Source organism: Ochotona curzoniae, unplaced genomic scaffold, assembly GCF_017591425.1.
Source record: "Ochotona curzoniae isolate NIBS_2020 unplaced genomic scaffold, NIBS_Ocur_1.0 contig_291, whole genome shotgun sequence".
NCBI lineage: Eukaryota > Metazoa > Chordata > Mammalia > Lagomorpha > Ochotonidae > Ochotona > Ochotona curzoniae.
In genome coordinates, this window is record NW_024465649.1 from 4,766,453 (window position 1) to 4,793,747 (window position 27,295).

The window sequence follows — 27,295 nt, forward strand, 5'->3', positions numbered from 1 at the left end:
GGGAAGCTAACAATGATAACATTTTTTTAAAGATTCATTTATTGTTATTAGAAAGGCAGATCAGATTCATAGAAAAGAAGAGACAGAGAGAGAGGTTCTGTCTGTTTATATATTCCCCAAATGGCTACCATAGCTTGAGCTAAGCAAATCCAAAGCCAGCAGCCAGCAGCTTCTTATGGGCCTCCCATTGGGGTGCAGGGTTCCAAGGCTTTAAGAAAGCTGCATGGGAAGTGGAACAGCTAGGACACAAAGTGGTATCCATGTGTGAGATGGTGACACTATAGGGAGGAGTATTAGCCTGCTGTGTCACCATGTCAGCCCATGACAGCTTAATTGTGGAGACTTACATAATAGTTGACAATAATTTCTAACCATATATTCTCCAATCATAGCCTTTTAAGAAGTTCCTGTATGAGAAAAATGTTTTTTAACATTAAGACTATAATATTGTCAGCTTGACATTCAAGGAAACCACATTTAAAAAAAATATTTGTTTAAAGGCAGAGTTAAAGAGAGATTTGGAGACAGAGAGATGAAGAGAGAGAAAATGAGAGAATTTTCCATCCACTGGTTCATGTCCTAAATGACTGTAATAGCCAGGGCTGGGCCAGTCCAAAGCCATGTGCTAGGAACTCTGCTATCTCCCATGTGGGTAGCAAGGCCCAAGTACTTGGATCATCTTGTGCTGTTTTTCCAGACATGTTTACTAGAGATCTGGATTAAAAGTGGAGCTGGTATTGTAGGCAGCAACTTAATGTTCTGTCCCATAATGCGGGCTCCAGGAAATCACTTCTAGGCATAGTAAAGGTGATATGAAGCTATGAATTTCCTAAGTGCCTAGAAATGCTAGGAAATCAGGATTCCTTCCAGGTCTTCCCCCAGATCCAGTTTTCACTTTCACCAGCAGATGCTGCAGCCTGGCCCAATCCACCCAAAGACCTAGATCTTACTTCCACTAACAGTGCTGTAGTCTAGTTGGAAAGACCCTTGAGGATCCCTATCAGACCTATCCCCAGACCCGGTTTTCATTTTTGCTAGCTTACTACAGCCCAGCCGAGTCCAGCTTTACCAGCTTTACGTAGGGTGCTGTAGTGTGATATAGTCCAGCCTGCTTCTGGATGCAACTACTCTGTGCACCTGGCTCACTGCACCTCCAGATCCGGCTCTTATACGCACTGGTGGGTGCTGCAGCCTAACTTGGCCTGGCCCACCCCTAGGCTTTTGCTGTCAGGTGGTGCAGCCTAGCCTGGCCTACCCTTCCCCTGTCTCTCTTTCACATGTGCCATCAGGTGCTATGGTCTAGCCTGGCCTGATCTGCCCCTAGCCCTGGGTATTGCACACACTGGCAGGTGCTTTGGCTCTCAAACACGGCACTTTTGAGTACTGGTGGATGCTACAACCTACTCTGGCTTGGTCCACCCCCAACCCCAGTTCTTGTTTGCATATGTTTGGCCTGACCCTGGTAGATCCTCTGGATTCCTCCTGATCCACCCCGTGTCAGCTCCCTCAATTACCTACAGTGCTGTAACCTGATTGTGGAAGACTACAGAAATCATATATGTCAGATGAGCCCTCAGTGACCCCCATTCTGATCTGTGCCCTGTCTCACACTCCTTAGCAATGCACACTTGTGGTGGCAGTGATGGTGGTGGGATGGCCTTGACTGTTTTGCACCCATGGTGACAGTGGGTGCTTCATCCATCCCCTTCCTCTCAGATCTTTAAAAAAAATTAGGTAGCTGTGTTGGCACACTGGTATAGTTAACACAGAGTTGGTATTAACCAGGCCCTCAGTGCCTACCCAGCTACTGACTGCTTTTTCCCAGCAGTGTTAACACTTGCCTAGATACAAAGCAACCTGAACAGTTGCCTTCAGCTGGAGTATGCCTTTTCTAAATTGTTAGCATAAAATGATTGATTTGTAATTTTAGGCCATTATTATTTAAGCTTATTGTAGAACAAACATATTTAAAGAACAAACATATGTAAAGAACCAAATTATAGGTTAAAAAGTAATTAGTGCCACAAAATGTATATAAAAAGGCATAAGGATTTTAGAAAATTTGTGGTGAGTTCTCTCTAGAGAAATTGAGGCTGATTATCTGGAGAGGTGGTGGTTGGTACAGACTGTGGAAGACATGCACGAAGAAGGGTAATATCGGCCTAGGCACAGATATATAAAATTTCATGATATTTAAGTAATTTTATTTTGGAGTTAGAATCTTTCCAGCTGTGTTTATTTAAAATTATTCGATCCTTTTCACAAAGGTTTGAAATTGAAATTGAACCCATTTTCGCAAGTTTGGCTTTATATGATGTCAAGGAAAAGAAAAAGGTATGTTTATATAACTTCTCTTTAGTCAGTTGTAATAAATTTCATCAGATAATTTTTAATAAAATTGTTTCATAAGTCATGAGTTAACATGTGATATATTATGGATTTTCTTAGTGTAACTTGCTGTAGTGACTTTTTCCTCATTCAAAATTTCTTATACATTATTCTTAATAAAACCTCAATTTGAAACCATGCATCTCAGTAATAATACTTTATTAGAGATTGTATGTTCAGTCCAAGGCATTTGGGATGTTTCTGTAGACTGCTTGTTATACTTCCTAAGTAGCTTCTACATTGCTTTTTCTTTGGTTGAGAAATATAAAGATTGATCTCAGTGTGATACAGCATAAACTCTGAGCTAGAGTTTAATGTCCTATTAGAATATTTGAAGGCTATATGGTATGCAGATTTTGAGTTGTTTGAGTGTTCTCCAGACTGATTTCCGTAAAGGCTGTACCAATTTGCAGCTCCACCAGCAGTGGAGTAGGGTTCCCTTTTCCCCGCATCCTCGCCAGCAAGCGTCGTTGGTGTTCTTGTTTATGTGGGCCAATCTTACTGGTGTTAGGTGGTACCTCATCGATGTTTTAATTTGGATTTCCCTTATTGCTAGGGAGCTGGAACATTTTTTCATATGTTTGTTTGCCATTTGGACTTGTTCCTTTGTGAAATGTTTGCCCATTTCCCGTGCCCATTTCTTGAGTGGTTTGTTTGTTTTGGTTTTTTGGTTGTTTTGAAGTTCTTTGTATATCCTGGAAATTAGCCCCCTATCGCCTATATCGTGTGCAAAGATCTTCTCCCACTCTGTGGGTTGCTTTTTTACTTTGTTGATTGTTTCCCTTGCTGTACAGAAGCTTCTTAGTTTGATGAGGTCCCATTTGTTTATTCTGTTCTCAACTGCTATTACTTTTGGTGTCCTTCTTAGAAAGTCGGTACCTACTCCTAGGTCTTGCAGGGTATTTCCTACATTTTCTTGCAAGAGTTTGAAGGTTTCTGGATGTAGGTTTAGGTCTTTTATCCATGTAGATTGGATCTTAGTGTATGGTGATAGATGTGGGTCTATTTTTTTGTTTCTACAGGCTATCAGCCAGTTGTCCCAACAACATTTACTAAAGAGGCCTTCCCACTTGCTTGAGCTGTCATTGGTCTTTTTGTCAAAGATTAATTGGCTGTATTTGTGTGGGTTCCCTTTTGGTGCTTCTATTCTATTCCATTGATCTTCCTTTCTGTCTTTGTGCCAGTACCAGGCTGTTTTGATAACCACTGCTCTATAGTATGTCCAGAGGTCCGGGATTGTGATTCCCCCTGCTAACTTCTTATTTTTCAGGATGGTTCTAGCTATTCGTGGTTTTTTGTGTTTCCAGATGAACTTTTGAATCATTGTATCCAGTTCCGTGAAGAATGTTTTGGGCAATTTGATTGGAATTGCGTTGAAAATGTATATTGCTTGTGGTAGTATAGACATTTTAATGATATTGATTTTGCCTATCCAGGAGCACGGGATGTTATTCCATCTTTTGAGGTTTTGTTCAATTTCCTTTTTAAATAGTTTGTAGTTTTCTTCGAATAGGTCTCCTACGCTTTTGGTTAGATTTATTCCCAAATACTTCATACTTCTCTCTGCTATTTTGAATGGTATCCTGTTGGTTAGATCTTCTTCCATCTTGGTGTTATTTGCGTACACTAGACCTATCTTCAGACCATAGAAGGTCTCCCCAAGAGGCCACTGAACTTATCTGGACAATAAGACGCTGAACTTTATGCTAGGCAGGTGTTTGCAAGCAATGAATCTCAACTGAACTTGAACTATGGTTATGCAACAAGGTGGAGGAATCTACTATGGGGGGAGGGGTATGGGAGGGGTGGGGGAAATCCCCAGCGCCTATAAAACTGTACTACATAATACAATGTAAGCAACAATAAAAAAAAAAAAGAATATTTGAAGGCTAAATATGAGTTGTATTCATTAAATATGAAGAATTTACAATTAATATGCAAATGTGTTTTTCAGATTTCAGAAAACTTTTATTTTGACCTTAATTCCGAGCAGATGAAAGCATTATTACGTCCTCACGTGCCTCCTGCTGCTATTACCACTCTGGCAAGATCAGCCATTTTTTCTATCACTTACCCCTCTCAGGATGTTTTTCTTGTAATAAAGGTAAGAATAATGTGAAATGTGTTTTTTTCTTTTTGTAGTTTCTATGTACTTATGTCTTTGTCAAAAGTATAAACTTCTCAAGAACAAATATTTACCTTTTATTTATTTTTATCTTGATACTCCTTCATGCATTTTGGGAAGATACTGTAGATGTTATCTAATTTTCTCTTGTATGGGGAGTTGTTATAGATGTATGCACAGGTATATTCTGTTATCTATCTGTATTTTTGGGTGTTTTGAGAGAGGGATGGTGAAACACAATGATTTTTGTTTTCTTCAGATATTGCCACATGTGATTGTGGGCGTTGGCAAGTTTGCAGTTTGAAGGGTGAACTGAAAACTGAAATTAGAGCTGAGTTCTCATTGTGGCTTTAAGTCCAAATTCTGTAGGACTGCAAACTGGAAACTCAGGGTTTCTGTTAAGAAGAATTCCTCCTTTTGGAAATCTCTTCGCTTTTTAAACTTTGTACTGATTAGATGAGACACACTTAATAATTTGCATTACTCCCAGTGTTGTTCTTTAAAAAAAAAAAAACAACGCCTTTTTTTGAAATCATGTAATTTCTGTCTTTTTTCTTTTCCATTAAAAAAATTTTTTTTGGTGGTTTTTTACATAGTTGATTAGGGTGATAAGGATCAAGGGCTACAGGAAGGTAGGTGAGATCACGTTTCCATATTCTCTTTTTTTCCTTCCTGTATCTGGGGGAAGGTGGGAGATAAGGGGAGAAGCCACACCCAGCTTCTCAATCATCTCAGCAGCCCTGATGTGGAGCACACTCTGAGGGTCCTGCTCAAGAGGTTTTGATAGTTCAGCAGTTCTGTTTTATTCCCAGTCTTGCCACTTCAAGCGCAATGAAATCTTTCCAGAATCTACTGTTTGACATCGTTTACCTTAAAGTGTCCAATTGCTTCAATATTCACTGCCAATACTTAGCTGGGGTAGTTGATCAATACGTTCTGTCCTCCATCCTTAAAAACAACATTCTTTAAGCAGCCTTTAGCCTGGAATTTGTCTAGACAACCAGATATCATAACCTGGCCAAGTTGACACATAAAATGAACCCTTTTAAGAACTGCAAATGCTTTTATCACTCAGTTTCTAAATCATCTCAATACTTAGAGCTGGGTTGTGGAAGTTGTGGAACGGTGCGATTGGCTGTTGGGAAAATCAAGATTACAGATTCTAAAATCTCAATAAAGTTACTTAGTTATATAGCTCAAAGAATAGTTTACCTTAACTTGACCTTGACTAGAGAATAACCTAAAATATATTTCATAATCACTTTATTTATATACAATTATTAGACAGAGGTAATGGATTCTATAATAAGGTTATAAAGTGGATTGTCATGAAATGAATTCAGTTTACCCACAGGAATAATGTCCTGATTTGTGGACACATTCCTATGAGTTCAGGCTACAGTAAATCTTAGTTACAGTGAACAGTTCAGTAAGGAAATATTTGTCAGTACTGCTCTTTGAAAATTCATTTGAAGAGTAAATTAAGTTCTAGAAAGGGATACAGATGACAGATGTACATGTTTCTTACATGGGGAAAATAGTAGATGAACACAAAATAGAATATATTAGAATGAAATGGTAAGATAGAGATGATTGGGAAATTGGTTGCTTGAAAATGGAATTATTTAGTAAGAAGATTTGGTTGTCGCCATAGACAACCAAAAAAGGTTTAGATCTGGGCATGTCTTATGGTATGGTGAGTTAAGCCTCTGCTGAGACACTTGCATCACAAATTAAAGGGCTTCTTCCTGTCCCAGCTACTCCCATTGTGATCTGGCAGCCTACTGCCAATGCATCCTGGGTGGCTGCGGATGATTGCTTTAGTGCTTGGGTACCTGCCATCACCTAGAGTGTTTAAGATCATGTAACAGAGTGTGTCATGTGCAGAGTTAATTTTTTTTATGCTTTCCATTTGTTTTCTCTTTTACTTCCAATACTCTGTTGAATGGAAGAAGATAAAAAGTGGGGTACCTTTATCTTAGACTCTAATTGTAAAGGACGGTTTTCATTTTTCAGCCATAACGCTAGCTCTGAGCTTCTCTCGTTGGCCTTCCTTGTGTTGAGGCAATGTGTTTCTGTTCCTAGCTTGCTGACTGTTTCTGTGTTGTCAGCATGTAGAATTTCAGCTAGTACTTTCTCTACATCAGTTGACGATATATTGCTGGTTTTTGTTATTCTGTTAATGAATATTACATTGATTTTTTTTAATATACTGATTTTTGCATTTCAGACTGCTTTTTAAAAATCTTAATCTTTGCTCTTTTACATTTGATAGCTGGAAAAAGTCCTACAACAAGGAGATATTGGAGAGTGTGCGGAACCATATATGATTTTTAAAGAAGCAGATGCCACCAAGGTAGGGTGCCAGGCATCATGCTTCTCTCACATTGTCTCTAGCTCGTGTTTTTGTTCCTGTTGGCCTACTTCTAGTCCTTCTTTTAATATTTCCTTTTGTCTTTGGGTTTCTGTCATGTGCTGTGGTGTTCTTTAACATCTCCCTTCCCCTAAAACCAATTGATTCTTCTACTTTTTTTTTTTCTGGAGAAAATTGCATTAATTTTGCCTAATTCTTAAACATAGTTAAATATATTTTTTTTTATTTAGAATATTGGACTTTTGATGGAACTTTGCCTAGCAAGATAAAAACTCTTGGATTTTGTGTGACTGCAGATAAATAAGGAATATAAGTAAACATAGAAAATGCAGTCTACTTAACATATCTACAGTGCTGATCTCTAAAATCTGGATAAATTCATAAAAACCTAAGTGTTAGGTACATTTTTTTTTTTAATTTAGGATGGGTGTGCAGAGAAATCCCCAATACCCCAGTGAGGCGATACTAATCTTTGTGTCCCACCTAGTGAGGCCTGTTTGGGTCCATGCTGGGCGTTTCCTGTCTGATTCTAAGCTTTCCATGTTGTTGTCTGTCCATTCTAGATTTTTTGTTTGTCTGTATATTTGTTTGTTTGTTTTGAGTGGTTACTGGAGCGATCCTAATAGTCACCGTGTATGGAATCAGGTTGAACACAAACCAAAATTGAAATGTCTATGAAGAAGTCACAGGATGTAGTTAAGAAACCGCATCTTCCCATCAACATACTATTAATCAATGTCATGTCAATTGATGCCATGAGGTTGTAAATGGCTGTTGAGGGCATGTCGGGGCCTTTAATCATTTGGGATGAAGCTTAGCTGGACTTACCTTCCGACCAGAGATGGTCTCACCAAGAAATCGCTGAACTCACTAAGATAATAAGACACTGGACTTTATGCTTGGTAAATATTTCCAATGAAAGAACCACAATTGAACTTGAACTGTGGTAATGCAACAAGGTGGAGAAATTCACCATGGGGAGAGGGTTCGTGGAGGGGTGGGGGGAATCCCAGTGCCCATAACAGTGTGTCAAATAATGCAGTACAATTAATAAAAGTTTTAAAAATAATAAAATTAAAAAATAAAAAATAAAAAAAAACCCTAAGTGTTGAACAGTTAATATAGAATTCCAGGTACTGAGAATTAACCACAGGTGATTTTTTGATCTTTCAACATAAGATTTAATGCCGGAACATCCAAAAGAGTATCCTTACAATATTGGATAAACTGCCAAAATCTAGGAAATAGTTTGCTTTCTATTTTTCTGACATTCAGAATAAAAACTCAGCTTTCTCAGTTCATATAGGTAAATTTGAAGATATGAGATAATCTTTGTTTTTAATTTATCTATTTTTATTGGAAAGCCAGATATACAGAGAGGAGAGACAGAGAAGAAGATCTTTCATCTGATGATTCATTCCCCAAGTGACCGCAACAGCTGGAACTGTGCTGATCCGAAGCTGGGAGCCAGGAGCTCTTCCGGGGCTCCCATATGGGTGCAGGGTCCCAAGGCTTTGGGCCATCCTTGACTGACTTCCCAGACCACAAGCAGGGAGCTGGATGGGAAGCAGGCTGCTAGGATTAGAACCGGCGCTCATATAGGATACTGATGTGTGCAAGGCAAGGACTTTAACCACTAGGCCACAGCACTGCGCCCAAGAGATAAACTTTTAATCATTGGTTGTATGGCTGAGTTAATAGTGAGGTAGACTGGCTTGTCCATAGTTGTTATTTTACAGGTTAAATTTGCTCTTTTGTATGATGCTTATAAATACTGTACCAGCCACTTAGTTTACTCTTCCATTAATGTTAAAAGTTCTTTAAAAATTTTTAATCTTATTTTGATTTCACTTGAAAGGCAGAAAGACTGAGGTTCAGGTTGTGAGACATATAGACAGTGCCTGAAAGAGATCTTCGTCTACTAGTTCATTCTCCAAATGTCCACGGCAGCCAGGAGGGGATTAGATCAAAGGCGGAGCCTGTTGGTCCAGATCTCTTGCATGGGTGGGTGAGAACCATTTCCTAGAGTGCACATTGGCAGGAGGATAGGATCATGAGTGGAGCCAGGAGTCAAAACCAGGCACTTTGATATGGATGCAGGCATATATATATGTATATATATATATTTTTTATGATGTCTGTGTAGTTGGTTATGTTGGGAAGGGTCGAGGATCAGGGAAAGTGGGTAAGACCATGGTTTCTAAATTTGCTTTTTCTTCTTCCTATATCTGGGTAAAAGAGGAAGATAGGGGAGAAACCACTCCCAGCCTCCCAACTGCCTCAGTATCTAGGGATAGGGAAAGGCCACTCAGTGTCATCTCAGGGTCCCCAATGTAGAATATGCTCCATGGGTTCTGCTCAAGTGGTTTAAATAGTTCTGAACTGCTGTCAATATGGCTGATCCAAGGATGAGGAAATCCTTTCAAGGTTCTCTGTGGGCCCCAACAGACTGCCATATAGGGTGCAAGCATCTTGATCATTGTCTTAACTGTTGCCATATGTCCACACCTTCTTTTATACCTTTACATAGAATCAAGTATAGTAGGTATCTAGGCTCTTAAAAAGCAAGACCTGGGCCCAACATGATAGCCTAGCAGCTAAATCCTCGCCTAATGGGATCCATGCCCGGGATCCTGTATGGGTGTGGTTCATGTCCTGGGTGCTCCACTTCCCATCCAGCCTCCTGCTTGTGGTCTGGGAAAGTAGTAGAGGATGGACCAAAGCCTTGGGACCCTGCAGCCATGTGGTAAACCCAGAAGAAGTTCCTGGCTTCTGGGTTTGGATCGGCTTAGCTCCGGCCGTTGTGGCAACTTAGGAATGGGAGAGTTTTCTCTCTGTTTCTCTGTGTAAATCTACCTTTCCAATAGAAATAGAGATACATCTTGGGAAAAAAGAAAAGTAAGACCTATTTGGGAGGTATAAAGATAGTAATAGTAATTCATGGTATCATTTAGCTAATTTTTTCCATTATTTTCCAGTTATGCATCCTAAGATAGGACAGTGTCGCTAGAGAATACCTCACCAGATCCTTCATGGCAAGAGTATGTGAAAGAAATGGCTGAGGTTTTCCATTTTGAACTCTTGGTTTACTATGGCAAGACACTGTAGTATCTGTTTTATAGAGTTGTTTAAAAAGTTGGCCAGCCTCAAGATGTGCTTCAGATTTGCATGTACTGTTGGATATGCTATTTTTTCAGAGTTTCGTTCCTTTTGCTTCTTTTAAGTAACTCTGAGCTTGTTTACTGTTGTCCTTTTGTGCCCTCCACATCCTCCTCTTGATTGCTGTTAAGTGTGAGAATGTTTCAGATGGGCTCAGCTTCTTCCATATGAATAATAAAATTTAAGAAATCACGGCCTGGAATGTTTTGTAGTTAGAAGTTGTTGATATAACCATTGTTTCACTTCTGTTCCTAAAATCGTACTTTTGGTGAATAAATACATTTGGCAGCACTTCACCTTTCCTTTCTCCTGAGAAGACATAGTCTCAGGTCACAGACTTACTCTATATACATTACATTTATAGAGGGAGTTGAGGCTTTTCAGTGGTTGAGATAAGAAGCTTATTTGGATCTATGAAAGGTGGATTATTTTGCCTTCTTTGCTGAAAGCTTAGAACTTGTCTCTTTCTAGTGCATGAAATAACCTTTAATTAATTCTTTTCAAATGTAATCACTTGCAAATTCTGTTTTGCAGAATAAGGAAAAATTGGAGAAGCTAAAAAGTCAAGCTGATCAGTTTTGCCAAAGACTTGGGAAATACCGCATGCCTTTTGCTTGGACTGCAATCCATTTAATGAATATTGTTAGCAGTGCTGGGAGTTTAGAAAGAGATTCCACAGAAGTAGAAATTAGTACTGGAGGTAAGTGTATTTATATAAAGTATTTCTAAATGTGTATAGTTTTTATTACCTAATTTGTAGCATGAGGGCAACTTTTTTAGCCTTTTTATCTGACTCCTGCATTGATATATAATTCATACAGATAATCCATCCATTTGCAGTAAATTCCAGTAGTTTTTCCTATGCACGTAGCGTTCTGCAGCCATGACCACAGTCTGCTTTTGGAATACCATTATGTCCATTAGCAGTAACTCTTCATTTCCTCCAAAATCCTCAAGCCCAGCCCTAAGCAACCACTCAAGTATTTTCTGTCTCCTCTGCGGTTGCCTGTTGGGGAATCCCATGCAAATGAGTGGTTAGCTTCTTCACTTGATCTTAATCAAATGCCTGAGAAGTGAAGTGGCTAGCCTCTTTAATATACAATGTTTATGGCTTTTTGGATGTTTAGTATGTTTCAGTATTTTATTTGTTTATTAAAGATTTATTTATTTGAAAGTCAAAATTAACAGAGGGAGGGACATGCACGCCGCATGCATGCACATGTTCACAGGGCCACACACACACACACACAGCTTACCTTTCATCTACCGGTTTATTCCACAGTGGCTATAATGAGTCTGGAATTCCTTCCATGTCTCCCACATGGGTGCAAGTTTCCGGGTAATTGGGCCATCTTCTGCTTTTTTCAGGAAGTTTAGCAGGGAATTGAATCAGACCTACAGCAGCTAAAAGATGAACCAGCAGCCTTATGGAATGCTGGCATTGCAGGAAGCTGCTTAAGCGCTTGTGCCACATGGTGGACCCAGTATTTAATTTTTTTGCCAGATGATAGTCCATTATACTGATATGTCATATTTTGTTTATCATTTGTCAATTAATGGACATTTGAGTGTTTCCACTTTTTGGTTATTGTGAACAGTTCTGCGGTGAATGTTCATACACAAACTGTTACATGGATAAATGAGTATCCTTTTATTTCTTTTGAATATACATATGGAAAAGAGAGATTGCTGGGTCATAACTTAATTGTATGCATAACCTTTAGAGGAATGGCCAGACTATTTTCCAGTGATAGCGGATAATGTTAAGTACATTTTTCTGTTTTTACAAATGCAGTTATATTCTTTGCCCATTTTTAAAGTCTTTTTACCTTTTTAATATTTAGCTGATGGGTAATTTTTAAGTGGATCTTTTTGTTTTCTTGTTAAGAGTTCTTTATATGTTCTGTGTACATAGTTTATCTAATAAAAATTTGCAAATATTTTCTCTGTGGTTTTTTTTTTGGTTAAACAGATTTTGATAATGATATGAGTGTCTGTTTTCCTCTGTCACTGCATTTGTGAATTTGTGTCAAAGAGACAGTTTTATCTCTATAAAGGAGTTTTTAATTTCATCGATTTTCCCCTAATTTGTTTCTAGTTTTGTTTCACTTATTTCCATTGTGGTATTCTTTTTTCTTTGTTTTTGCCTGCTTAGATTTAGTTTCTCTTTTAAAGTTTCTTGAGGTATGAGTTTACAGTACTGATTTGAGATATTTCTTTTTGATTTATACCTATAAGTTTTCCTGAGTAACGTGTTTTTTGTATGTATTTTCATTTTCAAGTATCAAATTAACTGAAAGTTTTCTTTTATAGATCTTGCCTTTCCCTTTAGTGAATTCTCCAAAATGTTTTCTGTTATTGATTTATTATTTACTGTACCTGGAGAGAATACATTGTGTGATTTGAATATTTTTTTTAATTTATTATGTTGCATCTTAGTATGCAGGTTGTTTTGGAGAATGTTCTATAAATGCTTGAGAAGAATGTGCTTATTTACTGTTCTTGCTTAGTGGAGTGTAGCTGTGTGTTAAACATAATTTATTTTTAGTTTTATTCAAGTTTCTATTTCCTTGTTGAGCTTCCACCTAGTTTGTCTGCTAATTGTAAATGACAGAATTGTCTTGCAAAGTCTGTGAATGCCTTATCACAATTCTGTTTCAAACTCAAGAACTGACATAGACCATTATGATTTCTACTATGATGAATAAATATGTAATTCCTCTGTAGCTCATCTTTGGCCAGCTGTATAAATCTTTATATAGTAGAAACTTATGTTATGTGGTAAAATTACAAAAAGATATCGCTTTGTCTTACATTTCTGCAGTAATGAAATTCTTCTGCCTCGATATGCTGAGGAATTTTAAACTCCAGCAGATTTTAACCTGTGTTTGAAAAGTTGTTTCGAAATAAATTTTAAATTTTATGAAAGTGTATGTCATTCTTATTTTCCTTGGTAGAACGAAAAGGATCTTGGTCAGAGAGAAGAAACTCTAGTATTGTTGGCAGACGATCACTTGAAAGGACAACAAGCGGAGATGATGCTTGTAACTTGACTAGCTTTCGACCAGCTACTCTGACAGTGACGAATTTTTTTAAGCAGGTATTGTTTTGTCATGTCGGAATTCAGGGGAGATGTTTGTACATAAATGCCTTTTACTTTTTGAAAAGTAGTAATGGTATGTATGTATGAATACATGTTTGAGAAATTTTTGAGACTTTTATAATTAAAATAAAAATATAAAAGTATAAGAGCAAGAAGTAATGTATAGTGAACCTGCTGCTTTATCATTTCATTCATGTGTATTTTGATGTTGAGTAATATCGTGTCATATTGCCTCTTTCTTACATTATGGTCTGAATGAGAGGAGAAAATCCTTAAAACTTGGTACGGCAAGGTATAAGAGTAGAAAAAACCCCGAATTGACAATAGCCATCTGACCGAAGACCTTCAATGTTGATGTCAATAGTGTTCGTATGCAGTTGCTCTGAGAGAATCCGGTGGGGTGAAGAATCCAAGGGCCAGATGTCTGAAGCAGTGAGCGCTTTGTTCTGGATGAAGGCCAGAATGATAGATCACATACAGTAATAGAAATATGGTCGTATACTTACTAATAAAGTGCCACAACTTTGCGTGTTCTGTCTGTTTCTGCTACTTCAACTGCTCCATCAGTTCTGTTATTCCTACAGGCCTTTATCATTTTCCAGCCTGCTTTATCAACGAACTGAAATTGTAAACTTAAATCAGTACTGGATCAATTCCTCACCTGTTTCCAGAAAAATTTTTTGAGCGTTTTTCTTCTACCAGATATCATTTTCATTCTGTTGACTGGAAGGTATCACAAAATGATTATGAAAACTCAAAAATAAGTGATTTCTGGAAATATGGAGCAATGGAAAGTGTGTTTACTTTGTAGCATGCTTTACTTAGAATCTGTTTAAGTATTTTTGAATCGGTAGAAAACTATTCATCACACGTAAAAAGCAAATTATTTAATTTTAATGAAGTATAATTCAAGGTATAAGTTTCTCTTAAAATGAAACACAGAAAACATTTAAAGCTTTTTATGGTGGATTACGCTCTACAACTGTGTAATCAGGCGTATTAGTGTGCAGATTTGAAATGCACAAGACGAAAATTATTAAAAGCATGTGGAGATTTAGCAACAAAACCACACATACACACACATACTTGTTTTAATGACATTTGTGTATTTGCAGCTGGGTATGTAAGCTGTCTGTTGCCTAGGGATCAGAATAATAAATAATACAGTTTTCAAGTGGACCGTTCCGGGGAGTTAGGCTCTTTCCCATGTTTGGGTGTTTATTGGAATCAGTCTGTCTAAATTACTTCTCTTGGGAAGACATTTGGCTCATGGCTGTGCCATAGCTTACTCTCAGCTTCTTCAGGTTGGCCTGATCATGTAATCACAGTAAAAGTTCAAGAGAGTGACAAAACTAAATTCTGCAAGTCATTTTGAGATGTCTGTGTCATGTTTACTTATTGGCTAAGGGAAGGTGCATGGCCAAGTCTAGAGAAGGGAAGAATTCCCCAACCAGAAGATGGAATGAAAAAGTAAGGAATGCAAGCCAGCAATTCAAGTATAAATCAGTGAGCTAAGTAGACAAAACAATGTAGTTTTAATATAATCTGAAGGTTTTATGCACAAGGACCTTTTAAAGATCTATTTATGTTAATTCAGTACTCAAAAAGGTAAGAATGTATTGTTTCAGTCATTGGTGAATCATTTATAATAATCATATTAAGTCACTAAAAACCCCAAATTTTCTAATCATGTCTGAATAAAGCAAAATATTATTTTGAAGGCAATAACAAAATGTATGATCACTAAGAAATAAACTTAATTTTCTTAAAAAATTAAAAGATTAATTTACTTCCTTGTTTATAATTTAATTGACAAGTAAAATCTGCCTCATCGTAAGCTCAGTCATAAAATGACTTAAATATATTTGTTACCAAATAAAACAAAGTGACTACATAGAATATGCCAAAGGTAGATTAGATTAATGAAATGTGCAGTCTAACTTCAAAAAGAGACTAAAATCAAACCCTATTTCTTCTTTTGTCTTTTGTTTTTTAATTTTACTTCTTTTTATTATTATCATTTTATGATGCAATTCCATAGGCACTGGGATTTCTCTTATCCTCTCCCCAATTCTCTCCCTGCTCACTGAGTTCCCCTATGTTATTACTATAGTATAGTTCTTCATGCACAGTCATATGTCCATCATTGTGGACATGGACAATGGCAGAGAATCCAGCATCATGTTGTCAAGATATAGTAAACAGTTTCATTGGGAGTCCATCTTTGTCTGGAAGTAGAGATGCGTACTGCATTGTATCTTCAGATCTGGCTATGATAGTCTCCATTGCACAGTTACTATACATCCGCTTAAATGAAAAGCCACAATACAAAATCAACAATAGGAAGAAAAATAGAAATTTGCAATGCCATGAAGTTAAATAACATGCTGCTAGATAGTATAGTCTCCATTACACAGCTACTATACATCCCCTTAAATGAAAAGCCACTAAACAAAATCAACAACAGGAAGAAAAGAAAGAAATTACACCATGAAGCTAAATCACATACTACTGAATGACTAATGTATTGCTGAAGAAATGAAAAGGAAAATTAAGAGCCTTCTTTAAGAAAATAATACTATTGTATGATCTGTGAGTCATTGAAGAACTTAATGTGAAGTGCTTTGAAGAGATGAAACTAACAAAAAAAATCAAAATCCATGAGAGATAGTTTCCGCTGATCTTTGTTGGTGAGGTGTGTCTCCTGCAGGCAGCAAATAGATGGGTTTTGTTTTTTTAATCCAGTCTACTAATCTATGAGGTTTCATTGATTAGTTTAACCCATTTACATTCAGGATTATAGGAATGGGTGGAAATTTCATTCTGTCATTTTAGCAGTGGGTTAATATAAGAGTTATGGGAGTTCCAGAAGGTGCAGAAAGAGAAGCTGGGTTTACAAATTTGTTTAATGAAATAATAAGGAAAAACTTCCTTAATCTAGAGAAAGAATTGGGAAACAAGATCCAGGAGGGGCACAGAACTCCCAACACAGTTGACCAAAAGTGTTGTTCATCATGACACATGATCATCAAGCTCTCTTCAGTCAAACATATGGAAAAGATCCTTAAATGTGCATGTGAAAAAAAAAAGTCAATTGACATATAAAGGAATGCCAGTTAAACTCACAGGAGATCTCTTGCAGGAAACTACAGGTCAGAAGAGAATGAAGTGACATATTCTAGATTCTTAAAGCAAAAAAATTGTCAGCCCAGGATAACATACCCAGCGAAGTTTTCCTTTGTCTTTGAAAATGAAATAAAATTCTTCCACAGTAAAGAAAAATTAAAAGAATATGCTTCTTCCAAACCTACCCTACAAAGGATAAAGATGTTCTCTTGACAGACGAGAGGAATAGCGCCCTCCAAAACCAAAGGCAAATGCAAAAAATATCCCTGTAAAATAACAACAGAAGACTAAGTCAGTTATGAAAACAGAAGACTAATTCAATTATGAAAAAGAAAATTTAAGGATTCTCAAGAAGTTAATAGCAAATATGTTTTATGAAATAGATATTTTGTACCAAAATACATTATCTTTTAATTCATTCTATATGAACTTTAAAAAAAAGATTCATTTATTTGTAACTCAAAGTTTTATAAATGAGAGTAGAGAGAAAGAGAGATATCTTCCATCCACTGGTTAACTTACCAAATGCTTCAGTATTTGGGAGTAGGTCAGTAATTTCATTTGGGTTTCCCACAGGACCACCTTTTGCTGCTTTTCCAGGTATATTAGCAAGTAATTGGCTCAGAAGTGGAACAGCTGGGACTTGAACTGGGGCCCACATGTGATGCCAGCGTTGCAGTGGCAGTTTAGTTCACTACATCACCAGTCCCTTCCAAGAACTTTTTTGAAATGATTTTGTACAAATTGGAAACTTTTTATTAATTCGGTGCTGTTGTCTTTATTTGATGTCTATTGTCTAATTGAGGTCTTAAAAAAATGTATTTTTTATTTGAAAGTCTGATGTTTTTACAGAGAAAAGGAGAGAGAGATGTCTTCTCTTTGCTGTTTCAATCTCCAAATGGCTGCAATTGCAAGAGCTGAGCTGATCTGAAGCCAGAAGCCAGAGCTTGTTCTCAGCCTCCCATGTCTGTACAGGGACCCAAGACTTGGACTATCCTTTGTTGCTTTCCAGGTCACAAGCAGGGATCTGGATTGCAAGTGGAGCAGCCCGTACAGGAGGCAGCGCCCATATGGGAGGCACTTGCACCAGAGAAATAGTTGTCCCCATTTGAGATCTTTTTGAAGTTTTCTTTCTGGTTTTAGTATAACAACAGTTATACATTTCCTTAGAGAAATTGTTTAATGTCTCACTCTCTCTTCTTTTTTCTAAGTCTAGCCAGTATTTAAATTTTGCATTTTAGAAATTTGGTAATATATGAGCCAATTTTAAATACGGGATTTCAAATATGGGATTTAATTTTATTTCAAATGAAAATAAACAAAACTTTCAAATAAAAATAAATAAATCTTAAAGAAATTTGTAATATAAAGTTGAAAAGACAGTATGGATTTATGTAACAAATTTATGATTTTCATTTTTTTCTTTGCTTTTTGATTGTTATTATGTCTGCTTTTTTCCAATTTCATCTAGATTTTGTGGAATTCTACAATATCTTTTAGGGATAGATAATAGATGATGGATAAACACATGAAGTATATAACTGCATAATTAGTGTTACTAAAATTTGAAAGGATAAAGAGGAGGACATAAATTAGCTTGCTTTTCAAATTTACTTATTCATTTATTTGAAACAGAGGGAGAGACAGAATGAGAAGCCTTACTTTGCTGCCTTGCTTCCTATGTGGCCACAACACTCAAGACTGAATCAGGAGGAAACCAGCAGTTTCATCTCAGTCTTCCCACATGGGTGGCAGGGACAGAATTCCCTGGAATATCTTTCTAAGCCATTTTCAGGGAACTGGATGGAAAGTGGGGCAGTTAGGACATGAATTGATGTCCACATGGGGTACCAGCATCACAGATGGCTTCTTTGCCTGTTATGCTGCCATGCTAACTATAACATGGTTTTGTTCATATATTAAGTAATTTTTCATTCTGGCCATATTGTGAGCAGACATGCATGATTATTAATAAGTGAATCTACTATTGTCTACTATTTTGGTTGTATTGAATACTTTCCTCTGTATCTTTGAAATAGGAAGGAGATCGCTTAAGTGATGAAGATCTGTATAAGTTCCTTGCTGATATGAGAAGGCCATCTTCTGTCTTACGGCGATTAAGACCTATCACAGGTATTTTCAAGTCTTGAGTAGACATGAGAATACTTATTATCCTAATTGATATGTGTTGTTTGTGATCAGATATTCCATACACTTTTTTACATTCAGTGTCTCAGTCTTTTTTTTCCCCCTCATTATATATTATAAAATCTGTTTTTAGGAGTCTGTCTTTGAAACTTTTTGCACAAAAATAAAAATTATAAATAATAGCACTAAAAGTTATATATCTGAGGCAAAAAAAAATGTACATGGAATAGTAAGTTTTCAGAGACAAATGTGAATTCTGGACAGTGCAAAACACTCCAGAATACAACATTTTTGAGTCAGCCAAGTGACAATTAAATCATTTATTCTTTGTGGTGTTAACTTATGCCTCTACTAGATCCCTCTCTCTCTGTTGCTGTGTTCTGTTTATTTCTGCTGCTGTTGTTTATTATTTACTTATTTATTTTCTTCTGGCTCCTACATTCCTTCTTATCCATTCATTGACAAAGCATTTGCTATTTTACATGGATTTACAGTAAGTTTTAGATTTGGTGAAGTGAAGACTCAGAGGCTAGTATTAGTTTCAGTATTTTTTTTTAAAGATTTATTTATTTATTGGTAAGTCAGATATACAGAGAGGAGAGACAGAGAGGAAGATCTTCTGTCCAATGATTCACTCCTCAAGTGAGCGCAACGGCCGATGCTATGCTGATCTGAAGCCAGGATCCAGAAACTTTTCCCGGGTATCCCACATGGGTGCAGGGTCCCAAAGCCTTGGGCCATCCTTGACTGCTTTCCCAGGCCACAAGCAGGGAGCTGGATGGGAAGTGGAGCAGATGGGATTAGAACCGGTGCCCATATGGGATCCCGGTGCATTCAAGGTGAAGACTTTAGCTGCTAGGCCACATCGCCGGGCTCAGTTTCAGTATTTCTTTCCATACTTCTTAGACAGATAGGATCTAAATCTCTCCAAAACATTTTTGATGTGGCATTCTTATGTATTATGTTTACATGGTTTTTGTAATGTGCTTCCCCGTGCAGCTCAGCTGAAGATAGATATTTCTCCTGCCCCTGAAAGTCCTCACTATTGCCTAACCCCAGAGCTGCTTCAAGTGAAGCTGTATCCTGACAGCAGAGTTCGACCTACCCGGGAAATTCTGGAGTTTCCAGCCAGGGATGTGTACATTCCAAACACTACTTACAGGTAAGAGATTTTAATTTTGGAGAACTCTGAAGCAAAACACTGTGTTTTCTAATGTTAAAGCAGTACTAGAATGCAGGCTTCCAAATGTCTCAGGTAGTTGTGTTATTCATTCCATCCCTTGCCAGACGTTTTGTTTGTTGTTGTTATATGTTCAACTTTTACTGTACAGAAGGCATAATGTTAATTACCTTCCTTGGATCATCTCATTTAAGCCACGTAATTTCAGGTAAGTGTTAGCTTGCATTTTAGAGATGAGTAAAGGGAGGGTTAAAGAATTTTGTAGTTCTGCTAAGCATCACACTAGAGTGTAAGGGGTGCTAATAGCATTTGATTCCTAGACTGTTAGATTAAAACAGTTAAACTCTTAAGTACTATACCATATTTCTTTAAATGTTTTTATTAGCAGAACCTAGAGTGAAACATGAATCAAACTTAAATGTCTGAATCGTGTTCTAGCAGTTTATCAGCAGTATGTGTTGAGTTTGGATATTCCCTAAAGAATTCCTGACATGAAGTTGCTGGGGACAACATTTTAGACTGCACACTGTGTCACTCCAAGAGGTACCATTTGCCTATATTTGTTAGCATGATGCTCATTGTATCTCTGAATGCTGCAATCCTGACCTGACACATCTTTGGATGCCCAATAGGGAAACTCAGAAGATTCTAGAACAGAACTTCTCAAGTGTCATTCTAGTCTTCCTTATCTTAGGGTGTTTAACCACCATTTACTGAGTTCCTAAGGCCAAAGTTTTTTTTGGAATTTTAGCAATTTCTCTCTGCTATCTACTCTATACATTTACTTCAAAATGTACGCTCAGTGCAATCTCCTTATCCTTTCACCTTCTAAAAACTCTTAGTTACTATCTAGATCAGCACTGTCAAATAGAAGTGTGGTCGGTAGCACATTTGTAATTTAAAATTTTATCATTGCTACAATGAAGATAAACAGGGGCCTGATGCAATGGCTCATTGGCTAAATCATTGCCTTGTATGCACCTGGATCACATATGGGCACTAGTTCATGTCCCAGCTGCTCCTCTTCCCATCCAGCTCCCTGCTTATGGCCTGGGAAAGCAGTAGAGGGTGGCTTAAAGCTGGTGTCCTAAAGCTTACAAAGTGAGAATTATCTATTGAGTCGTTGAGCCAATCGTTTACCCATCAATTCTTTCTTGATTTCTTGTGCAACTACTTGTATTATTCTATTTTACCTCCACTTGAATTGTTTCTAAGACAGATAAGATGGGAATTGGAAAGTTAGAGTTGTCTTTCATTCCCTGCTTAAACTTACATTTATTTGAATATATAAATATGCTTAAAGTTTGTATGTGATTTTTAGATTTAAAGTTAAAAATAGAGGGATAGGAATTAGGCATAGTGGCGTATGTGCTGCTATGGCACCTACATCCCATAGCAGAATGCCTGGGCTCATGTTTTGGCTCAACTGTTGAGCTGAATTCATGCTACATGTAGTTGACCTGGATTGACTTCCTGGCTCCTCACTTTTGCCACGCCCTGAAAAATGGGAAGAGGAACGGTGGATGATCTCTCTATTTAATAAAGTCCTCGGAAGGCTTCTTGAGTTATTTTATTTTCCCTATGTTCTTAAATTTGATGTTGATGTGGTGATGTGTATATATAAAAATATGTTACTTTCATTTAAATTAGTTCATTCAGTCTCAGAAATCTTATAATTCTAATGAAATACTTAATGCCCCCTCGTGTCCTAATTGATCTGGCAGTCATATTCCCCATGTGCATCAGGGCATTTCCTCCTCTAGGGTGCCTAGGGTGACCTCAGACTTAACTGCAATTTGGGCCACACTGGCCTGCTCCCAGTCCTGGCTCCTGTGAGTGTCATGTGAGTTCTACGGTCCTGCTTGTCTCAGCCTGTCACCACCCCATCTCTTGCACAAACCGGAGGGTGCTGCAGTCCCATAGAAGCGAGCTCACAATTCTCCTATGGGATCTGACACCAGATCCAATTCCCTGGTGTTCTGGAGGAGAGACAGTGAGAAAGAGTGAATTCTGTTGGTTCACTCCTTCAGTGGATTTATGGTCGTAAGCACTTGAACCATCCTCCACTGCTTTCCCAGGCTGTAAACAGGAAGATGGATTTGAAGTGGAGCAACTGGGAAGTGGCACCCATATGGAGTGCTGATACTGCAGGTGGAGAATTAGATTTAAGTGGAGAATTAGATTTAAATTCTACATTTCCTTTATTTCTACTCTGCATTTTATAATATTTTTCCTTCTGTTTATTTTGGGTATAACTTGATCTTGTGTTTTTAACGCCTTAAAGTATAATTATAATGTCTGACTTTTTTCATGAAAACAATAATTGCTGTTCCCTCTTGGTGCCACTTTTACTGTGTCTTATGTGGTTGCATATGTTGTGTTTCTATTTTTGCTACTTTCTTAAAAAAAACTTTTATATTTATTTGGAGCCCAGATTATTCAGAGCAGAGAAAATCTTCCATGTATTGGCTTACTGTCCAATTAGATGTTGTAATTAGGGTTAGAGTGACCTGTTGCGAGGAGCCAGGACCTCCATCTAAGTCTTCTATCTGAATGGCAGGGACTCAGCTTCTTGGTTCATCCCTCTGTTGCTTTTCCTAGCATGTTAGTAGTGGGCAGCAGCTCCAGATTTGGAGCAGCGAAGATTCAGTATTGGCACTTACTAGCATGCAAACATTGTGGGAAATATTGGCCGCATTTTTTGTTGTTTAAAAAAAAAGTCTTTCTTAATTTGTGCCCTGATTCATTGTTTGGGAATAAATTATTTGATTTCCATACGACTATATAGTTTCCAAATGTTTTCAAGTTTGCAACTAATTTCTGCTTTACTTTACTGAGCCTGGAAACAGGAATGGTTATGCGCTACCACCCTCAGGACCCAGGAGAAGGCAAATACATCTCAGGGCAGGGGTAGTCATTTTAATGGACAGATAGATGAAATAACAGAGTAGCGCAGATACAGCTTTCAATACTTAACCCTATGCTTGCTATTTGTTCCATTTCATTTCCCCCTCAGAGATTTCTGTCTCTTAAAGGTTGCTGAAAGGTGCTGGGTCATCCTGTCTTCTGTAGTTTCTTCCTGCTAATTGGGGCATTGGCCTTGCCTATCCCGATTTTGGAAATCACTTTTGTCTCATCAGTTCATTTGATGAGCTGGAGAATTTCCAGTCATTGCCAATGGCTACTGTGTTCCCCCATTGCCATCATTAGACCGATAACTTGTTTAACATAAGCAAAATTGGAAAGAAACAATTGCAAATGGAGTTCTCTTGAATAAGGGAAGATTATGTTTCCTTATTTCCCAAATACTTTGTGGTGATAGAGTTCTCTGGTACAGATTTTAAAGTAATCTAGCTTAATTGTAAAGACTTTTAATGCCCCTTTTTGTGAACAGAATACCTTTGCAGTAGAGGTGACAAATTGTATTAATCACAGCACATGCTGTTCTTTGTTCTAAAAGTATATATTCCAAGGCTGTTGTTTGTCTATGATTACTTCAGACAGAGTGCCCACAGCATAAGGTACTTGCCGTGTAAATTGACCTAAAGAGCAGTTCAGTTTGCCTAAAGCAATAGTCAGATATTTAAAATTAGCTTCTTATGACATACCAATCTTCTGACTTTTTTTAAAGATTTACCTTTTTTATTGGAAAGGCAGATCTACAGAGAAAAAGAGAGGCAACGAGAAAGATCCTCAGTCTTCCGGGTCTCCCACATGGGTGCAGGGTCCCAAGGCTTTGGGCCGTCCTCGACTGCTTTCCCAGGCCACAAGCAGGGAGCTGGATGGGAAGTGGAGAAGCCAGTACATGAACTGGCATTAATATGGGAACCCTGACATGCAAAGAGAGGATTTACCACTAGGCTACTGCAGTGAGCCCATCTTCTGATTTTTTTATTAAGATAACTTAGTAAGAAGTTCTCCTACCAGTAGCAACTTCCAGAGAGATCCTGGCAAAGAGAGAAAACATGAAAGGCAAAGGCCTTACTGTTGTTTTTGCCTTAAGGAGAGGTTATTTGAGGTTTTCCATTGGTTCACAGTAGTAGCCTGACCTATCTTTCATGTTCTCCTGGGTATATTCTTTTCCTTTGCACGAGACACAGCAGTAGAGGTTTCCTAACCTGGAATGTGTGCTGCAACCATGGTGTCTGGTTCTTCTGATGGGATATCCTGACACATCTGTGGTCAACAGGACATGAGAGCATGTGCTACTTGCTGATGTTTAGAGCTATCCGTGGGGCCTGTTCCTAGCTGGGCCTGCTTGTTGTCATCTTCTGGCCCACGCTCAGCCTGCTTGACATTTTCTTTAGTCATCAGTGGACATCTGGGTTAATTCCATATCTTAGCTACTGTGAATTGAGCTGCTATAAAAATGGGGTGCCAATAACTCTTTCATATGCTGATTTCATCTCCTTTGGTTAAATATCCAGGAGTGGGATGGCTGGGTCCTACAGTAGATTGACTTTAAGATTTTGAGGATTTTCCATACTGTCTTCAATAACAGTTGTACCAATTTTCATTCTAACCACTGATTTATTAGGGTGTCATTTTCTCTATATCCTCACCAGCATTTATCTTCGGTTTTTTTGGTTGACAGCCATTCTTACTGGGGTGAGGTGAAACCTTTTTGTAGTTTCACTTTTATTTCCCTGACAGTTAATCGTGAGCATGTTTTCATACATGTAGCTTTCCAATTTGTATTATATCCTTTACCTGTTCATGCATGACATTTGTGCATTTCTGCATTGTATTATTTTTTGTCATTGAGTTTCTTGAGCATCTTATATATTTTATTTATTTTTTAAAGTGAATTTATTTTATTTTTGATGTCGTTTACATAGTTGAAAAGGATGCATGCCCATGTGGACTGATCAGGTTGGGAAGGATTGAGGAATGGGGAAAAGTAGATGAGACAATTGCTTCCAGTTTTTTTCCCCCTGCTGTATCTGGGGGAAGGAGGGAGAGAAGAGAAAGGGCCACTCCCTGCAGCCCAGCCACATCAGTACCCAGGGATGGGGGATGACCACTCACTGTCATCCTAGCGTCCCTGATGACCATGCTTTTAAATAGTGTGTAAGGATACTATTTCAAGATATGTATAAATGTTGTGGTATAAAAATATATGTGGCTACTTTAATGTATGAGCAGTACCTGCTGTTGGCAATGTAATGCATTTTACGTTCAATTGTAAACTGCCAGTTTCAGTTAAATGTTTGTTACTGAAAGTTTAGGCACATTTTCCTCCATTCAAATTTGTGCTCTTTGCTTTAGAGACAATTGGCTGATGATTTTATTGTTAGTATTCATGAATATCTAAAGCCATTACCAAATATTCCTACTATAAAGGTTTTGGTGTAGACATATTTTGATTCTATTTAATTGGTCTTGTTTTATTTTAAATATAACAATCCTTTAGATCTATTTTTTGCAAGTTATAATGTATTTACTCTGGAGTTTTTGTTAGGGGCTTACCTCTGAGAGTCTTATTTCAGACTCCTAGGAGAAGAAGCAATGTTCCAGAAATAAGGAATTCTGAAAAGTACAGTTTTGTTCCTGAAACTAGAATATACTTAGTTAGGAAGTATTCATATAGTTTAATAACCTAAAGGAATGGGAACAATGGAATCCAAAACCCAATTTTTAAAAGTTTGCAGTTTTTTTAGAACTAAATTTATAAAGACACCCAAAAACACTGTCTGACTTGATTATAACTCAAGGAAGTGCACTTAGTAGGGCTGTTATTTTCCGCAAATACATGGACTTGGACATTCTGATTGTTGCTTATTGATATAGACAGCTACAGCTCTGCATTTTAAGATTATAGTTTATTGGTATTTCAAATATTTGCATTTAGATAGAAGGATAAAATTCATTTTAAGATTGTAGTTTATTGCTATTTCAATTATTGTTCAGTTTTGTGAATTTAGAAAAACTGTTTTTGTGTTTTTGATGGAATTCGTAAATTTATTTTCTTAAATGTCCATGAAACATTACCTTATAAAAAGGGTGATTATGAGTTCTCCTTAGATGACCTTGAATTGCATGTTTGGCACCAGTTGAGTAATCTTGCTCTAGTTGGTTTCTTATGAGAATACTTTGGACTTTGATAAAAGAGCCCATTGTTTGATTACTTTAACTTCAGTTTTCAAAAAAACTATATTTTGAAACTTAGAAGGGCATATGTAAATACAGAGGATACAATTTTTAGTCATAGGGAAATGACATGCAGATTTCATTATCCTAAAACAATATTTAAACAGATTTGTGATGGATTTTATAAAAGAGCAAAATAACAGGAGCTCAGTAAATGCTAATGAATACACTTTTTAATAAATGGATGGAATTAACGGACTTTTCTGAGGTATGCTGTTAGAAGACAGAAGCTTGAAACGATCATGATTCTAGTATGACAAGTTGTGAAGGCCTTGAAATTGAGAATGTGTAAACTTGGTGTCAGAAAAATTTGTACTTAAACTCTTGGTGTAGAAATTTTCTTAATTCAGTAAATTTAGATGCATTTACAATTTCTGATTCTCTTGCAATTTTTCTTCTTATTTTCTACCTAATCTTTTTAAAAGATTTATTATAATTTCAGATTTACTTTTCTGTATCAGTTAGTAAATGTCATATAAGGGATCATATACTAGCACTGCATAGTTTCAGAGGAAAGGGCTGCCATTTTATAGGATATATGTCAAAGAAATGGGGTTATCTGCTCTATGAGATATAAATAGCACCAAGGCAATCAGAAATTGAAGACGCATTCTGAATTGTTAAAATACATTAGGAAAATATTAAAGTCAATGAGTAAAAGTAGGTCTGTTTTCTTTTCCTTTTTTTTTTTAGATTTATTTATTTATATTGCAAAGTCAGATATACAAAGAGAAGGAGAGACAGAGAGAAAGATCTTCTGTCTGATGATTCACTCCCCAAGTGACTGCAAGAGCCAGTGCTATGCCAATCTGAAGCCAGGAGCCAGGAGCTCTTCCGGGTCTCCCACGTGGGTGCAGGGTCCCAAAGCTTTGGGCTGTCCTCGACTGCTCTCCCAGGCCACAGGAAGGGAGCTGGATGGGAAGCGGGGCTGCCGGGATTAGAACCGGCGCCCATATGGTATCCAGGCATGTTCAAGATGAGGACTTTAGCTGCTTAGTCACAGCGCCAGGACCAGTAGGTCAGTTTTCTTAGTGTAAGGGTTTATGTTGAACAACCACAAGAAAAAATGTAATTGGAAAATGTGAAAACCCCTTCATAGTTATAAAGGATTTTGGTTTTATTCTGTGGATTTGTGCTTTTCTAATTGATATGAGCACAACTGTGTGGGAGACGTTAAGTCAATAGGGTAAATGTGGCACATCTAGGAGCATCACTTTTTCAATTAAAGATAGAAAAGATAACTATTATTTATGAAGATGGAGCCTAAGACATAATTTATATGAAATATTAAGAAAAGATTGTATGATTTAAGATAAGATCCCAATAAAATTCTGAAACAAATCTAAACTTACAGAAAGCCACTCATCCCACAACTGCAGAACTGATGTAGGCATATTTTCTTTATCTTTGGCTGTTACACATCTTCATCGATGAAGTGTCAAAAAAAGCCAAACTAGGAAGCAGCTATTATAAATTTTAGGAAGATTGAAGGGGAAGCTAGAAAGAAACTATTTTTTTTAAAGATTTATTTTATTTTTATTG

General features: G+C 37.3%; 1 protein-coding gene across 1 annotated transcript in view; it reads left to right on the forward strand.

The window, feature by feature from the left end:
- DOCK7 (dedicator of cytokinesis 7) overlaps positions 1-27,295 on the forward strand; it is a 212,183-nt gene that overhangs the window by 64,120 nt on the left and 120,768 nt on the right. Inside the window, exons 8-14 of the mRNA XM_040978438.1 lie at positions 2,268-2,334; positions 4,343-4,492; positions 6,789-6,869; positions 10,581-10,746; positions 13,004-13,146; positions 18,315-18,408; positions 19,423-19,585. Coding sequence (XP_040834372.1) covers positions 2,268-2,334; positions 4,343-4,492; positions 6,789-6,869; positions 10,581-10,746; positions 13,004-13,146; positions 18,315-18,408; positions 19,423-19,585 — 864 coding nt within the window. The remainder of the gene's footprint in view (positions 1-2,267; positions 2,335-4,342; positions 4,493-6,788; positions 6,870-10,580; positions 10,747-13,003; positions 13,147-18,314; positions 18,409-19,422; positions 19,586-27,295) is intronic.